This window comes from Salmo trutta, chromosome 28, assembly GCF_901001165.1.
Source record: "Salmo trutta chromosome 28, fSalTru1.1, whole genome shotgun sequence".
Lineage (NCBI taxonomy): Eukaryota > Metazoa > Chordata > Actinopteri > Salmoniformes > Salmonidae > Salmo > Salmo trutta.
Window position 1 is genome coordinate 19750955 of NC_042984.1, and position 18415 is coordinate 19769369.

Sequence of the window (18415 nt, forward strand, 5' to 3'; positions counted from 1 at the left end):
TCTGAAATGGTCAAATATCGACATATTTTTCCTGTCTATTGAGCTTCAGTAAAAACAATCAACGACTCTCCTGACGTTGAGTTATCTGAATTAATAAAGGGCACAATGTTAAATCAATATGTTATCGCTTTGCCAAACAATTGGCTGACAGTTGTGAGCCAGTTATGATGGCAGAGGCTCAAATATGATATTTTTGTAAAGATGTTTTTTTTAAATGTTCAGGTACTGAGATGTACTCCATAAACCAAGATATATTAAGTCCCTGATTGCTCCTTTGGGTCGCTGTCAATGAGAGTGTCTGCTAAATGATTGGAATGTAGTGTACATTTTGAGCGGCTTTACTGCAGGTGGTTGTATATAAAAGAAATTCTGTAAAACAGTTTTATATATATATATACTGAGTATAAAAAACATTAAGAACATCTGCTCTTTCCATGACATAGACTGACCAGGTGAATCCAGGTGAAAGTTATGATCCCTTATTGATGTCACTTGTTAAATCCACTTCAATCAGTGTAGATGAAGGGGAGGAGACAGGTTAAAGAATGATTTTTAAGCCTTGAGACACTTTCAACACCTTGTACAGTCCAGGCCCCGATGAATTAAGCCTGTTCTGAGGACCAAAAGTATATACTGTATACACTGAGTGAACAAAACTTTAGGAACCTAATATTCCAAATATTGAGTTGCACACACTTTTTCCCTCAGAACATCCTCAATTTGTGAACTACAAGGTGTCAAAAGTGTTCCACAGGGATTCAGGGCTGGCCCATGTTGCCTCCAATGCTTCCCTCAGTTGTGTCAAGTTGGCTGGATGTCTTTTGGGTGGTGGACCATTCTCGATACACTTGGGAAACTGTGGAGCGGGAAAACCCCATCAGTGTTGCATTTCTTGACATACCGGTACGCCTGGCACCTACTACCATACCCCGTTCAAAGGCACTTCAATCTTTTCTTGCACTTCAATCTTTTCTTGCACATTCACCCTCTGAATAGCACACATACACAATCCATGTCTTATTGTCTCAAGGCTTAAAATATTTTTTTAACCTGTCTCCTCCCGTTCATCTACACTGATTGAAGTGGATTTAACAGGTGGCATCAATAAGGGATCATAGCTTTCAGCTGGATTCACCTGGTCAGTCTATGTTATGGAAAGAGCAGATGTTCTTAATGTTTTGTACACTCAGTGTATATTAAGATGAAGGACTGAAAACTAAATACAGGAAGACACATATTGCTTCAATGTACATCCCAGTCAAGTCATTTGGAAATGGTGCTGTATGCATGGAAGTATGTTGTATACACAGAAGCACCTGGTGACCTACAGAAAACATGTGAGGGAAGCAACTACAGTATGTATTACCTAGATGTTGTCTAATTTTATATACCGTTTTTATATTGTTATTCTTATTCTCATTCTCATCCCAATCGTACAAAGCAGAGATGTCACATTAGAGATGGCACAGCACGTCTCTAGTATTAACCAGTGTATGACTACATTATTACACATCAGCATATGACTACCAGACCAAACCAGTCCAGTCTAGTATTAACCAGTGTATGACTACATTATTACACATCAGCATATGACTACCAGACCAAACCAGTCCAGTCTAGTATTAACCAGTGTATGACTACATTATTACACATCAGCATATGACTACCAGACCAAACCAGTCCAGTCTAGTATTAACCAGTGTATGACTACATTATTACACATCAGCATATGACTACCAGACCAAACCAGTCCAGTCTGGCTCAGTTTATTTTTCAGACTGTCATTGTTACTGTTGTAAGTTATGTTTTTGAATGCTTCTTTTTTTCATTTTCCTAAAGAAGATAATCGCCAATAAACTGTCAAAAAACATATAATAAACTGCTAATAAACTATTTATATTTATTGACATAGTTTTCTCAGCTATTTGGACAATACTTGTGTGTCTTTTAGAGAACAAGGATCGTTGACAAAATGTTTTCTACTTAAAGCAGTAGATGGCAGCAACATTTTGTACTGTGGGTGAGGGTGAAAATGCATCTGTGAAAAACAACTTTGCCAGGGTGTGTGTGTGTGTGTTTGTGTGTGTGTTTGTTTATATCCATCTTATCTTAAGTATCACTGGAGGGCACTGCTTCAGAGCACTTAAGGACACTCGTCTCCTCTACCCTGTACTGGTGTTGACAGCCATCAAACCAACGTCTCCAAAAACAGAGAGTTGGGTGAGAGCCAGGACTGATAGAGGCTGACAAACAAATAAGGAGAGAGTAAAGAAACTATCAGAAGAGAGCTGGAAATGAAGGATGGCATAGAGAGTTGTATAGAGTGTGTGAGAAGAGAGATTGAAATGGAAGGTGAGAGATGTGGTTGTATAGAGTGTGTGAGAAGAGAGATTGAAATGGAAGGTGAGAGATGTGGTTGTATAGAGTGTGAGAAGAGAGATTGAAATGGAAGGTGAGAGATGTGGTTGTATAGAGTGTGAGAAGAGAGATTGAAATGGAAGGTGAGAGATGTGGTTGTATAGAGTGTGAGAAGAGAGATTGAAATGGAAGGTGAGAGATGTGGTTGTATAGAGTGTGTGAGAAGAGAGATTGAAATGGAAGGTGAGAGATGTGGTTGTATAGAGTGTGAGAAGAGAGATTGAAATGGAAGGTGAGAGATGTGGTTGTATAGAGTGTGAGAAGAGAGATTGAAATGGAAGGTGAGAGATGTGGTTGTATAGAGTGTGAGAAGAGAGATTGAAATGGAAGGTGAGAGATGTGGTTGTATAGAGTGTGAGAAGAGAGATTGAAATGGAAGGTGAGAGATGTGGTTGTATAGAGTGTGAGAAGAGAGATTGAAATGGAAGGTGAGAGATGTGGTTGTATAGAGGGAGTGAGAAGAGAGATTGAAATGGAAGGTGAGAGATGTGGTTGTATAGAGTGTGTGAGAAGAGAGATTGAAATGGAAGGTGAGAGATGTGGTTGTATAGAGTGTGTGAGAAGAGAGATTGAAATGGAAGGTGAGAGATGTGGCTGTATAGAGGGAGTGAGAAGAGAGATTGAAATGGCTGGTGAGAGATGTGGTTGTATAGAGGGAGTGAGAAGAGAGATTGAAATGGAAGGTGAGAGATGTGGTTGTATAGAGTGTGTGAGAAGAGAGATTGAAATGGCTGGTGAGAGATGTGGTTGTATAGAGGGAGTGAAAAAAGAAAGAGATGCCTGAATAGCTTCAGTGTAAGCGTGGCAGAGGGAGCACTCTGTATGGGAAATGTTTAGATGCGCCTGGATAGAGAATGTATAGACAAAGGGACTTTGTGTGTGTGTGACAGATGAGGATCATTTGATCTTTACGTAGCACATTAATGATTTACCAGGCTCTGTGGAAGAGCAGGGATTTCACTTCTCTCCATGTACTCCACTCACTGATCTAATATCAGGCTTTTTACTGTTAGTGTACAGGGTGTAAAATTGCCTCACCTGTAACACATGCACACAGGCATCTCTCACTCACTCTCTCAATCTCTCTCTCAATCTCTCTCTCTATATATATATATTTCTCTCTGTGTCCCTTCTTTCTCTGTCTCTTCCACACACACACACACACACACACACACACACACACACACACACACACACACACACACACACACACACACAGTTATTAGCACATTTACACAAAGACCTTTATCAACCTGGCACTGGGATCTTAAAACAAAATGACAGTTAGGTAATCCTGTATTACTAAAAATATCATGGAACAGAGGTCCTTCAGATGGCTATTTTCTGCCATAGTCTGACGCTTCATTGAATTATTCAAGTATCATTATTCTGAAGTAAATGCACAGAGGGAGCCATAAGAGTAGGCAATATTACCAATAGTGACATATTACTGTAGGCCTAGTCTGGTAAAGACTAGAACCGTCTCATCAGCATAGCGTTCTGCAATTAAACTTGCTAATAGCGCAGAACGCGCAGCGCGCGCTAGTTTTTCTCCAGTTGAGTCCAGCCTGGCCCTAGAGCCATATATACAGTATACGAATCATACTGTACGTATTTTTGTGCACTTCCAAGACTTAGGCCCGTAATATACAATGGTCTACTCTAGTCTAATGGTCTAGTTACTTTAGACCATGCAGCCTGGCCTCAGAGCCAAAGAATCAAGTGTGAAATGAATCGGCTTGAGGAAATGACTAACTTCCCTTCACCTCGGAGATTTTGGGAAATGCTTGCGAAGTGGAGTTACAGCAAACCAGTAGCCTAAGCTACAGGCTATAATATTAAAACCAATAAGAAAAACAATTTAACCGTTGGTAAAGCCATTGATAAATGCAGTTAAAAAGACAACATAAAATGTTCGTTAAATGTATCATTATAGACAATTAATTAAAACGTTTTGGAAAAAATATACATTTTAAGTTGCCGATGCAATATAGAGTCTAGGCTACATGTCTATAACGATTGTGCAGCATACCTTGCGCGTCGCCACGGGAGCGCTCCTGAGCACCACGCGCGCTCAGGACAGTTCACAGATTTGCAAGGAGTCAATATCTTCGTTTATCTGTGCCACCACTAGTGCGAAGTTACCGCAACTGTAGTTGAAAATCGTTTGCTAAATGCACTTTATTTTTATCATAGGGGATTTTAGAAATTAGCAGAGGACTATTTTATTGGTTTCCCTGAAACGTCGCGACACAGGCAAGTGGAAACTCCTTATACCGATAAAGTATGTATATTGAAGACGTGTGAACTATTTTACATTTATATTATTATTCAGCTAACAATTTTCTAAAAGAAACTGGACTGTCGAAAGATTTGTAGAGGACTCGATCGAGTAGGCAATTATCCGTTATGGATGCGTGACGTTGATCGCAGTGCGGTGATATACAAGGAACACTCGGGCAAAGCTGTAGCCTAAAAGCCAATCTCAGGCTCTTGGATGTGGTCTGTACAGGGCAGGGGTGAGGACTTGGACCTCAACTATGAAATGAATCAGTCGTCCAACGTCTTCATTTTTTCCACCCAAAGACACATCTAGTCATGGGGTGAGGAGGATGAGGTAGAGACTGCGGGATAGTCTGTATGGGAGGGAACATGGAATATTCTCTATTATATCATCTTTGACAAAAACTGCTTATTAGTGGGAGACCATTACAAGCCATTTTGCCTGACCCCTTTCCCCTTTCCCTTTTTAGCAGGAGAAACAGACAACGTTTAGTGATCATTAATACTTTAGGAAAGAATCAATGTATTTGCACCACAACACTTGGCTGTTGAGATCATAATACATCTCGACTGAAGTTAACAAGGAGAACACGGGTTTATGAAAAGTGCCACTGGTGTGTATTCTCTTTATTTGACTGATCTTTTATTACACAGAAACCCCCTATGTTTGCCTCTCCATAAGAGAGAATAATATTGAATTGTCAAGATGGCTAAGGTGCATTTATTGTTTCAGATTTCAACTATACCTCTCTGTCTCTTTTCTCTGCGATGATCCATCTCTATTTTATTGTTTGATTTTGGTTGATCATCTGGAATAATGACACCTGCCACACAAAGCTCTGGATTTCAAACCTCCACCATCCTTCAACATGCTGAATTTAAAGACACTAAGTATTCAGCTAACCCCACTCAGTTGTACCCCTTACTTGTTTTTCAACTTTGCACCGTTGTCTTGGTTTAGCCATCTCTTATGGACCTAGAACAATTGCAGCCAACCCCATCTTGCATTGTGATATTTGATATGTAATAATTAGAGAAACTGTCGACACACTCTGTTGTGTCCCTTGACCTCTCTGAATCTCTGAAAGGCTTTTTGCGTAAAGTAGAAAGGGACAAAAACAATCTCCAAGTTCATCTTCTTCCAGCCCCCCTGTCCGTCCTCCCCTCTCCCCCCCACTCATCAGGGCTGGTGGGGGGGTGGGATCTGGAGCTCCAGGGTCGTAGCGGCGGAGGTGGTGGTACCCTGGAGCCTCCCTGGAGCAAGGCCTCCCACCATGGAGACCAGCCCCGAGAGCCCCAACCGTGCCGTGGAGTACCTCCTAGAGCTCAACAACATCATCGAGAGCCAGGCCAAGCTCCTGGAGACACAGCGGCGGCGCATCGAGGAGCTAGAAGGCCAGCTGGACCGAGTCAGCCAGGAGAACCAGGACCTGAGGCTGGAAAGACCCACTCCTCCACGAGCCCCGGAGCTCCCCGAACAGAACCATACCAACACCAACCACAGAGCAGAGAAGCCCCTCTCCCTGCCCATCCACCCTGGCAGCAGTAGTGGAGGTAATGGCAGCACCACCAGCCCTGTCGCCATCCCGTCCCCCGCGGTGGTGGTGCCCCCTGCAGGGCCGAGCCGGGAGAGACGTACCCACACCAGGCTGACCCGGGGCATGTCCTGTGGCTCGAACCCAGCCGAGAGGGAGCAGCGGGAGAGACTGGAACACACAGACAGCTCCGATACCAACAGCTCCACCATCCGCAGAAAGTGAGTTATGTTACAATGTGTCTCTGGTTCTCTCTCGTATAATTCCCATGTTTTCCCCCCTAGTGCTTTCTTTCCATGGCCCATGGAAGCATGGGTTGCTTCACTTGCTTGATGGCTATGGTGTTATGATCCTATTCCCTGACTGAAGTAAAACATTGTCACTAGTTGTCACTGTTTCTTGATGGCAGTCACCCAGTATTAGCTGGATGTTCCCAACATGCCCAAATGATGTATGCCCAAAATGTCCCCTGTTGCTGATCTTACTTAATTTGGTTTGAATTCAACGAGTTGACATGCTGTTCATTTAATTGTGATCGCGCCGTTATATAACTCCTCTGTGTATCTCAGTGAGTGACAGCACCATTGTGTAAAACCAGAGGGATATTTTGTGTGATGCGCTCACTGTGTAGAGACCACATCACAGATAGGTAGCTACTGTACTGAATGGGTGAGTGTGTGACACACTGGGATTATTAGATATTGATGCATCTGCTTGGGGCTTTGTTTTAAGGATCCTGAGTGTATTTATGTGGATAGGGTTTCATTTCCACAGACTGACCGTTACTGTAATACAGTCTGAGTTTTAGTTCAGTGAGTGAAATGTATAGGCACTGCACTGTGTGGGCTGTTCATGTGTTCCTCTTTCTGTGGGTGTTCCATTGTATGAGTGTGCTGATTTTGTTAGTGGGGTCGTGAGATCTGTGTGAAGGAGGGATTTTGATGCATTGTGTGTAGGAGTGAGATATGTACAGTTGTGTGCAGAGGAAGGCAGTGTGTGTGTGTGTGGGGGGGGGGGGGGGGGGCGTGTGTGTTCGCGTGTGTGCTCGCATGTGTGTGTATGTGGAGGTATCTATGAAATGATTATGTTCTGCTTTTTGCCTATCAGGAAAATATAGCTGGACGCCCACGTCTGCTCAGAAATACACTTTTGTTATGTCTTGTGGGTTTCATAACCACATCTTTATAACAATTAAATAATGATGAGAAGGGAGACAGGAATTAGTTTAACCATTTATCTGAACAAACACATCTCAATATACAACTCCCATGATGCTCTGCGTGGGTTTCATACACCACATCCCGTCCTCACCTACTTAACAACAATTATGAACAAGTCCAAGCGTCTTGGTGCCCACCTATCACTTGTAGGGTAATGGCGGTCAACCTGACTCTCAATAACAGTAGCAAGATTTCCATCCAATTGGTGACAGATTTTCACGCAAATATTCTAAAATACACAAAAACTAAATTTCCCACCAGTGATGTTTCATCAAATTGACTCAAAAAAAAAGCTGTACGTGATGATGCAGTGCACATAAAAATTGTTTTTGTGGTTAAATTCCCATGTACCGAATAAAAAATACACTCTCTGGTTTTCTTACAAAAAATGTTCTGTTATGTAGCGAGTGTTCCCACTCTGGTATTGGCAGGTGCGCTCTACCCAACAACTGGCAGATACAGTGTGGGTAGGCCAGCCTACATGATAAGATTATAATGGACAAAAGAGCAAGATTATTATTATTTGTCAAATGGCAGCCAATCATCGATGATCATGTCACCAGAATAAGAACCTCGATATTTATTGGAAAGGAGCATCAATTGAGCTCATCACCTCGCGCTTTCACCACCCTCTGAAGTTCAACATCATTTATTTCATCTGTAGCCAACTAGTCATAGTGGGAGGATCACACATGTTATCGCGTGAGGTGTGACTCCAAGTTTATTTCAATATGATGGTTATTATATCAATATTTGCACATAAAAGCGTTTCCACTAACATTTCTCGCAAAATACATTTTACCAACACCAAAAGATCCCACCTTGTCTAGCGTATTTTGTTTTGTCGACATTTGGAATGGCCTCATGGAAAGTTTCCATCAGGCCTGTCATTACATTTTTTATTCAACATGTACTTTACTCGCATAAAAAGGTTGGATTGAAACCTGGTTACTGTCTTTAGACTGTGGCGTTGACACAGGTGTAGGCATGTGAGTAGCCTGTGTCACAGTCTCGTCACACACTTGTATGGGTGTGCCTGAGTCAGTGTCCTGAGAATGTGACTGTGAGCCCTTAGGTGATGACTGCTGGGTCAGAGTGTCACCCAGTAACAGTTCTGGGCCACTCACGACTGGTGATTCTATCGGTGTTGCTTTACGCACCAGTAACTGATCTATGTGCCTTTTCCAGATGACATCCTCTGCAGTCTAGACAATGTAGGACACAGGACCTGTCTGAGCAATGACTGCAGCAGGAACCTACTTTGGTCCTTTAGGGTAGTTCCTAGCTAAGACAGTTTCTCCAGGATTGAAAGCTCTGTCCTTTGCTCTCAGTTCACAACATTTGATATAACCTTCCTGTTGACGTCGCACTGTCTCCTTTGCGTTCAGAGGTTTGAGTAGGTCAAAGCTTGTGCGTAGCTCTCTCTTCATGAGTAGTGATGCAAGCAATGCTTTGGTGGTTGCATGAGGCTTGTTCCTATAGGATAAAAGGAAGCTGTTCAAGCTGTCGTGTCTTTGGCATCATTAAACTGAAGACATGTTTATCAAATAACTCTCTGTAATTATTATTACGCGATTAAACTGATTAATCGTGTAATTAACTAGGAGATTGGGGCACCAAGGAAAATATTCAGATTACAAAGTTATAATTTTCGTAATATAACTTTCAAATATCATAATATCTGATCTCTGAGCCTTCTGATTTAATGACATATTCTTTACCTTGGTCAGTCTCATTCCAAACGTCGTAAATTGTTGGTTATCTGCACGAGCCCAGTCTTCACTATGAGTCATCCATGCATCAATTGTCTTAAAATCATTTATTTACTAAACTAAATAATTCGCAGAAAGGCATACTAACAGTAGGTATCGTTACAAAGAAATGGTAGAGGAATGTTCCCTCGTGGGCTAAACCGGCATGGCGGCTTGTTAAACAAAAGGGGGGTGGGGTCAGCTGAGAAGGCACTACAGAGTTGATAAATATTAACAATTGAAATGCTAATCCTTTGCACATGAACGCTCACTCATTCGGGAACAATTGCAATCAATATATATATTTACGCTCAGTGTGTCGTCGGGATCTTTGTTGAAAAGTTCTGTTCTGTTGGAGAGTTTTGTCCTCGCGTTCTCTCTCTCTCTCTCTCTATTAGAATGGATATTTCAAAGTAACATTCATTAATGTCGTTAAAGGACAGATGTTTTCCCGGCGGTTGTCGCGTTCAATGATACCGAATTCCTAGCTGCAGACTAGTAATTAATATCAAAGACTTGTTCTTATTCTGTATCGATAGTCTAATAGTTTAACCACGTGGTATGGTTAAAGTTCAGTAGAGGGATGCATGGTCAAACCTATTAGCCAACTCGTAATGGAGTGGAGGCCTGGTCTGGGGAAAGAAATCCTGGGTGGGGTTTATATTCGGAATACAGAAAAAGGCTGTCTCATGACGCCAGGTCCTGTCTGTGTCCCTGGGGGCGTGCCGATGACTTGGTAAAACTTTAAACAGAAAATACAATTCTCTTACATTAACATCTTACAAGCATCCCAACATATTCCAAATAGCTTTATCCTTATTCATTAATTTTATACAACCATTTAGATGTAAGTCTCATAGCTGAGGCTAATATATAAACATTATTATGGTAATATGGCCGTATTGTCTCTCATGAGTTTCACAAAATTGTACCAAATGGACCAGTTCGTAGCTGGATTCTTCACCGATCTTTTATACCTTCTCCAGAACATAAATGTCGTTCGATTCTCCCATCCTGTGAGGTGGAAGAATTCCTTTGTCTCTCCATGAAAACACTCTGTCTCTTTATACTGTGGCCACGAGGCAGGACATTTTCTTAGGAATTTACGACCCCTTCTGACCACAGCAGCCTGGGTGTAGGAGACAGAGGGAGATAGGTGCAGAAGTAGGGGGATGGTGCAGAGGGAGAGGGTCAACTGTGCTCGCTGTATCCAAAGAGGGCAACGTCATGACAAAGCATTGGTGCAAGCATTGGTCAGTTGTTGCTTACAAGATGGAGTAGCAAGCTGAACTGACTAAACACTTCTCCAAGCTTCTCGATTGTCTTCTCAGCAGTAGTAGACCTCATGATAGCAACCACTGGCCACTTGCTATGAGCATCCACTACCACAAGAAAGATTCTGTCTTCAAATGGACCTGCGAAGTCGACGTGTATGTGTTACCATGCCTGCTCCAGGCCAATCCCACAGACAAAGAGGTGCAAGTTGCGGTACGGTAAGAAACTTCTGATTTGAGGAACATGTTTTCGCTTTCTCCTCAGTGCTTCCATCCAACCCAGGCCACCAGAAGTAGCTTTGTGTGATTTCCTTAATGCAAACCATTCCACAATGCTCTGAGTGTAGCTGTTGCAACACTGATGTCCTCAGCTAAGGCAGAATGATTACTCTCCTCCCCCATAGCAGACAACCGGACTGTACTGACAGCTCAGTTCTCCTCGGAAGGTAAGGTTTTAGTTCCGGAGCTTCCCCTGCGGCTCTACCTTTGATGATGATGTCCATCTCTTCAGATAACATTGGGTTGTTTCTGGTGTTATTTCTGCACTTGTGTTGAAGGGACTGGTGCATTTTCCACTTGTCTGAAGTAGAAGATGTCCACTTGGCATGACTCTGGCTTGACCCACAGGTAGTGGTAACCTGGAAAGTCCATCTGCTTTGCAGTGCAGTTCTGACTTGTGGTACTTGATGTCGTAGTTGTGTGCTGACAACAATAAAGCCCACCTTTGCATTCTGCTTGCTGCAAGTGACGGAATCCCAATATGCGGCCCAAATGTGCTCGTCAGTGAATGATGAGCTGTAAGAAGGGTGAACTTCCTCCCATACAGATACTAGTGAAAAATACTCACTCAAAATATGATGCCTAGGGCTTCTCGTGATATCTGTGTGTAGTTACTTTCTGCTTTGTTCAATGTCCTTGATGCGAAAGCGATCGGCTGCTCTTTACTTGAAGGCATGATATAGGACACTACTGCTCCCACACCATAGCAACTAGCATCACAAACTAGTTGGGTGGGCAATGACAGGTCCAAGTGCGTCAGTGCCTCAGATTTCAGGAGTGTTTCCTTGGTTTTCAGAAACGTTTCCTTGCATTGTTCTGTCCATTTCCATGTTTTGTCCTGACAAAGCAACTGATTCAGCGGCTTCAGCTTCTTGCTAACCTCAGGATAAAGCGTCCATAGTAATTCAGTAACCCCAGGAAAGAACGCAGTTGGCTGACGTTCTGAGGCACTGGGGCGTCCAAGATAGCCTTGACCTTGAAGGCCTGTAGCATTGAGGACGTGTCCAAGGTATTCAACTGATGAAGAAGGCCCATTTGTCCTTACGAACTCGCAGTCCATAGTCCATCAATCTCTGTAAGGTTGCGTCCAAATTCTGGAGATTGTCCTCTTTCGTTCTTTCCAGTAACGAGGATGTCATCCAGGTAGCATTGTACTCCAGGCAATTCACTCAAGATCTGGTCCATCGCCCTCTGGAACAGCACTGGCGCACTTCTGATTCCAAACGGTAGATGACAGTACCTGAAGAGCCCCTTCTGTGTCAAGATGTTCAGCATCTCCTTTGACTTTTCATCCATCTGCAGGTAGGGTTGGCAGAGGTCGATTTTGCTGAATTTTGACCTTCAGCAAAACCTGCGAAAAGGTCATTGTGTGTGGTAACGGTTAACTGTGACTTTAAAGTTTCCACATATCCTGATTCCACCATCCTTCTTAAGGACTGGTACGATGGGTGTTGCCCATTCACTCACGCTGACAGGCTCCAGTACTTTGTTCTTGACTAAAGCGTCCAAGTCAGCCTCAACTTTTGGTCTGATAGCACAAGGTGCTTTCAGAAACTTTGGTTTGCTGTCTGGTTTCATGCTAAGCTTCACTGTAATATATTTCATGCTACCCAGCTTTCCATTAAAGACTTCTCCATGTTTCTTTAAGATGGCGGGGAGGCCTGTGTCTCCATGTGTCATTGTACGAACTGATGGCCAGTCTAGTGGGATTTTCTTCTGCCATGAACATCCCAGCGGATAGTCTCCTTACACGACGTAGAGTGGCAGCTTGTCAGTTTGTCCGTTTAACTGAACTTTGACCTCAGTGAGATCTCTTACGGTGACAGATTCACCTGTGTAAGTCTTTAACATGATGTGTGCTAGCTGAAGTGGAAGGTGTTTCAGTGTCTTTTTGTAGACTGTGTCTGACACAAGAGATACAGCTGCTCATGTGTCAATCTCCATATGCACCGGCTACCCATTTAGCAAGAGAGAGACATAGTAGCTGTGCGGCCCCCCAGCAACAGTCAGAATATTCAGTGTGACTTCCTCGTCTGATGAGTCACTCACCTCTCTGTTCTCTTTCTCAAAAGCGTGAACATGTCTCTTTGACGTTTTCTCTGAGCTCTTTTTGTTTCTGCAGGCTTGTTCGATGTGGCCCTTTTTACCACAGGCTCAGAAATCCATGTCCTTGCACCAGCATGTAGACAGACGCCTGATGTCCCGCTTTGCCACAGCGGAAGCATGTGCCTTGATTTCCCTTTCTCTGATTTTCAATTGCAATCTGTGCACTTTTCCTGATGAACTTAACTGCTGAGCCTCATTGGCAGCTAGATCCATGGACACACTGACTCCAATGGCCCTTGCCAAGTAGGCTACCAGGCTATTTGGAAAAAGCCATGGGATGGTTTTTTAATACCGTCAAAACAATTTCTTTGAAGTTTTTCAATAAATGTGAATATTTGTAGCTACTTTTTAAGTTAATACATGCAGTCAACTTGTGCAATACGTTAGGAGATAAATTAGATTGTGTTCTTCATTTCACCTGTCACATTATTTTACATCATGAAGTTGAGCCAGTCATGTGTTTGTTTTAAATAGCACAATGGGGGAGTCTCTGTTGCGCGGCACACATGATGTGATGAAGTTATGTTTGCCATCAGATATCTTATAATGGCTTTCTGCCAGAAGTCAAAGAGCTCTGGATGAGTTATCTGTACTGTACAGTTGCCATTTTTTCCCTGTGCTTCCTACTATTTTTTTTCTCCTCTGTTCTTCTCCCATCTACTCCATGTACACATTCTGCTCTTCCTTCTGAAAAGAATGCATCACAACTTTGTTCATTTGCACAATTTCTCTTGTTCACATTCACTTGTAAATATCCACACTCACCAAAAATGGCATTCGGTAACTACTAGCTATGCTTGTATAACTGAGCTGGATTTGCCAGCTTCGTTAGCATTTAGTTAACAGCGTCTATATGATTTCGCTATTAGTTTGTGCTAATTTTGTTTGAATTCTTGTGTTTTTAGCGCCCCCTTATGTGCTATGCCGGTAATACCATAAATCCCGGAATGAGAGAAGGACAGTATGACGATATAAAAATCTGGATACCACCTAAGCCTATTGCCAGATCAGATTACTTTCAGTCAATAGTATCTTTTGTGTAGCTTCACTCCGTAGCATTCAGTACATCATTAAACTTAAAGTACTCTGATAGTTTCTTTAATGCAGTAGCAAACATTGTCACTGATTCTCCCTCTTCCTGATTTCTCCTGTGGAATCTAAACCTTTCAGCAATAACTAGTGGTTTTGGTGAAAAGAGTCCTTTCAGTATTTTCACAATATCCCCATATGTCTTATTACCTGGCCTGTCTGACTGTAGCAGGCTGCATAGTAAATTAAATAAAATGTCTTTGGCCCCATAACACAATTTTGTCCTCATCAATGTAATTTGCAAGAACAGAATATTCAAACCGTTCTGTATATTAGCTCCACTGCTCAACACTTTCATGAAACTGTCCAATATTTTCGACAATCCCAGGCATTTTTCGTTTTTCAGTATTTTCCTCAACCATGGCAATATTTTCCTCAGTCACGTGATCTTCATTCACTTCACTCACTGACGTTTCATCCTCAAATTCTTTCATTTATCACTCCAGTGTTAATCTGCTAAATTGTAATTACCTCGCTACTATGGCCTATTTATTGCCTACCTCCTCACTCCATTTGCACACACTGTATATAGACTTTATTTTTTTCTATTGTGTTATTGACTGTACGCTTGTTTATTCCACGTGTAACTCTGTGTTGTTGTTTGTGCCGCACTACTTTGCTTTATCTTGGCCAGGTCGCAGTTGTAAATGAGAACTTGTTCTCAACTAGCCTACCTGGTTAAATTAAGGGGAAATAAATAAAAATAAAAAATTCCAAAGTTCGTCTTCACTGTTGAATAAATGTCCTTTCCTTTACTCACTGTATATTCCTCCGTTTTTAATCACGTTGTTTTCCCGCGCCAACATCCGTCTCGAATCCTTTTCTGCCTTCCATGACAATGCTAACTCTCTCTCTTAGCTAGCTCGACTGTGCACTTGCCTCTGCTAGCAATTAGCCTCTATCACGGAAAATAACAGTTTTAAACATTAAAAAAAACAACTTCTACCGGACAGAATATTTACTGTAGGTTCAGACTTACTTGTCGCCAATCTTTTATGTCTCGTGGTTTCATAAGCCCGCCTATGTAACAATTCAATAATGATGAGATGGGATTTAGCCTGAACGTGCGTATCTCAATGTACAACTCCCACGATGTTCTGATGCTCTGCGGCACCACCGCAATACACCATAACTTTTCTGTATTTTTCTCAGAGTGAAGGAGATCAGCTCTTTACTGGCCAGGCCAAGCTAAAGGGAAAGTCTGGAACCCATCTCAGTTTTACTTCCAGATTATAATGTTTGGTCTAATATGTTCTGGTACTAGGTCTATTATCTATGCTGTTTGACTAGAGGCAGATCTCTGTGGAAATACTGTTTTATTCTAACATATAACCAAAAAGCTAGTTGCATCATACAGCATGTGTTATGAAGCTATAATAACATCAGAAAAATCATCATATCATTTCTCATTTTGGTGGACTACGACTTAATTCCTTCATTGTGTCATGACTTGATCTTCATTTGTTCTCAGTCCCTCATGAAATTGATTCAGACTCTTGACTAGACTAAATTCCCTATTGATCAGGAACATCGCCTTCAGTCTCAGTCTATTCTTCCGTTCCTTCCTCTGTGTCCTCCTGCCTCCATCCCGTGGGATGACTTAGTCATTAGATAGAAACACATATTAGTTATTTATGTGGGTGTTATGTGAATCTAGGACAGTTTGCTGATTTTCCTGTTAATGGTAGTGTTGGTTGTGACACATTAGCCACTTGGTTTAGGTGTTTATCTAATAGCTACTGTTCTTCAATTCAAGTGCCACATTTACAGTAATAAGGAGTTGTGATTTATTTTAGGTTTGCCTATGTGTTGGTCTCTGCCCTGACCTTGTCCTCAAAACCTTACCCAACTCTCACCTGTCAGCTCATTCTTAGGCTACTGGTGAGGCCTGTCATCTGTCAACAACACACTAATAATCACAATATTTACTTCTTCCATATTCAGGTCACTCTCTGCCATCTAGATATGTTTCAGATCAAAGAAGGAAAGAGAGACAGAGGGAGGAGGGATATAGAGTGGAAGGGAGGGAGATAGGGAAGAGAGAGAGAGCGACCCCAACTCAGCATGCTTCGTTCTAAAAGAGAAACCGTGGAACACACACACTGGTTCACCATCTGTTATCAGGGAGGTAGAGGGAGATAAATGGAGGGAGGGAGATAGAAAGAGAGAGAGAACAAGCGAGAGAGAGAAATGGAGGAGGCAGGGAGAGGGCAGGGCAGAGGAACTAGGTTTAGAGATAAGGTATTTATGGCCTCTTAGTGAAGGTTCTTGCAAAAAACTCAACATTGCCCATGTGACTGTCCTGTCCTCCTGCTCTGAGTTATAGGGCTGTGATGTACAGTAGAATGGCCTGACTTAGAGTATGATAAACTGTGTCACTTCTGCTTCTGAACCACAGCAACAACAGCACAAACTAGCCCATCTTCTCTTCCAGTGGCTCAGCGAAGTAGCCTAAACAGCTCTCCATATTTTGTCCCATATTCCACTCCCTCTGGCCCCGCTAATGGGAAGATGAACAATGTGAGTCACAGGTCCTCAGGTTACTGAATCTGACAGAGATACAGGAGTCAGTCTGGAGCCATGTCAGTGGCTGTGTGCCTAATGGTCCTATTGGTTGTGGTCAAAGTAGTGCACTAGTGAATAGAGTGTATTCTGTCATGTGTGCATTTCTGCATGCTTGTGCAAATGTTTGGAAGTGTCTGGCTACGTGTGAAACAGAGAGGGAGACTCACACAGAGGGAGTGTGAGAGATTAATTAGTGTGACCTGAGTACAATTACTCCTGGCCAAGGGGCGATGATTACTGCTGTGTGTGTGTGTGTGTGTGTGTGTGTGTGTGTGTGTGTGTGTGTGTGTGTGTGTGTGTGTGTGTGTGTGTGTGTGTGTGTGTGTGTGTGTGTGTGTGTGTGTGTGTGTGTGTGTGTGTGAGAGAGAGAGAGAGAGTGTATGTGTGTGAAGGATCTCCTGGGATGTCCAATATTAGACAGTAGAGTCCACAGGCATCTTATGGGCATCATGGAATCTTTTTAATGGGATGATATGACAGTTCTCCCCATGGTGAAAGATTGCACCAGGTAACAAGTACTATAACGTTGATCTTAGTCAAAATGGCTTGCTCATAACATTTCCCTGTAGAGAAGGAACGTAGGAAACTTAAGCTGTTTAGGACGGCCGGTTAGAGTTGCTGAGTATTGCTGATGTGCTGAAGAAAAGAAAGAAGTGGAGCTCTCTGTTGCTCTCTCTCTCTCTCTCTCTCTCTCTCACTCTCTCTCTCTCTCTCTCTCTCTCTCTCTCTCTCTCTCTCTCTCTCTTCCTCTCCTCCCTCTCCTCTCTGCCTCTCTTGAGGGCACTACATGTGGATATTTCCTCTGCTTTGTAGGCTGACATTAATTCTGTTTTGAAATGCAGGGGATGGTAATGGCTTTTGTTACAGAGGAAGATAATTCTGTTGAATCACTCACATACTTGCTCTCTCTCTCTCTCTTTCTTTTTTTCTCTCTCTCTCTCTCTCTTTCTCCCCCTCACTGTTTCTGTTTCCCTCTGCTGCAGATATGACTCAGAGGAGCTGCAGAAATTACCTTTGTATCCTCTTCCTCCATCACTCACTTCCTCTTTTCTCCTCCATCACCATCTGGTTGACCCTTTCTCCTTTTTTAGACTGAAGAAATGATATATGTCGATGAAAGTCGTCTGTGATTACATACAGTACTTGTCAAAAGTTTGGATACACCTACTCATTCAAGGGTTTTTCTTTATTTTTACTATTTTCTACATTGTAAAATAATAGTGAAGACATCAGAACTATGAAATAACACATGGAATCATGTAGTAACCAAAAAGTGTTAAACAAATCAAAACATATTTTATATTTGAGATTCTTCAAAGTAGCCACCCTTTGCCTTGATGACAGCTTTGCACACTCTTGGCATTCTCTCAACCAGCTTCATGAGGTAGTCACCTGGAATGCATTTCAATTAACAGGTGTGCCTTGTTAAAAGTTAATGTGTGTGTCATTCCACATTTTATTTACACTGTGAAACTATGCGATACATAAACATAAACTAATGAACAAAACAACAAATCATGACGCAGAGTTGAAACATACACTACTCAAAAAACAATCTCCCACAAACCCAGGTGGAAAAAAACCCTACTTAAGTATGATCTCCAATTAGAGACAACGAGGATCAGCTGCCTCTAATTGGAGATCATCCCAAACAAAACCCAACATAGAAATACCAAACTAGAACCTGACAACTTAGAAATAGAAAACATAGAATAGAACAAACTACAAATCTCGAATGCCCACCCAAATCACACCCTGACCTAACCAAAATAGAGAAACAAAACGTCTCTCTCAGGTCAGGGCGTGACACTTCATTTAGATTTTTTTTGTGGTTATCTGTTGTTTCATGTAGTGAATCTGTTATTTAATGTGTTTGGCTAATAGCAGTAATGCCA

The 18415-nt window shown here is 42.2% G+C and overlaps 1 protein-coding gene across 3 annotated transcripts in view; it reads left to right on the forward strand.

The window, feature by feature from the left end:
• Positions 1-4472: 4472 nt before the first annotated feature.
• The window catches only part of LOC115165739 (IQ motif and SEC7 domain-containing protein 1), a 60701-nt gene continuing 46758 nt past the window's right edge, over positions 4473-18415 (forward strand). Inside the window, exon 1 of one of the 3 annotated variants that reach the window (XM_029719061.1) lies at positions 4473-6457. In XM_029719061.1, coding sequence (XP_029574921.1) covers positions 5976-6457 — 482 coding nt within the window. In that variant the 5' untranslated portion in view covers positions 4473-5975. The remainder of the gene's footprint in view (positions 6458-18415) is intronic. The other 2 variants (XM_029719066.1, XM_029719062.1) reach the window with 2 other exon arrangements.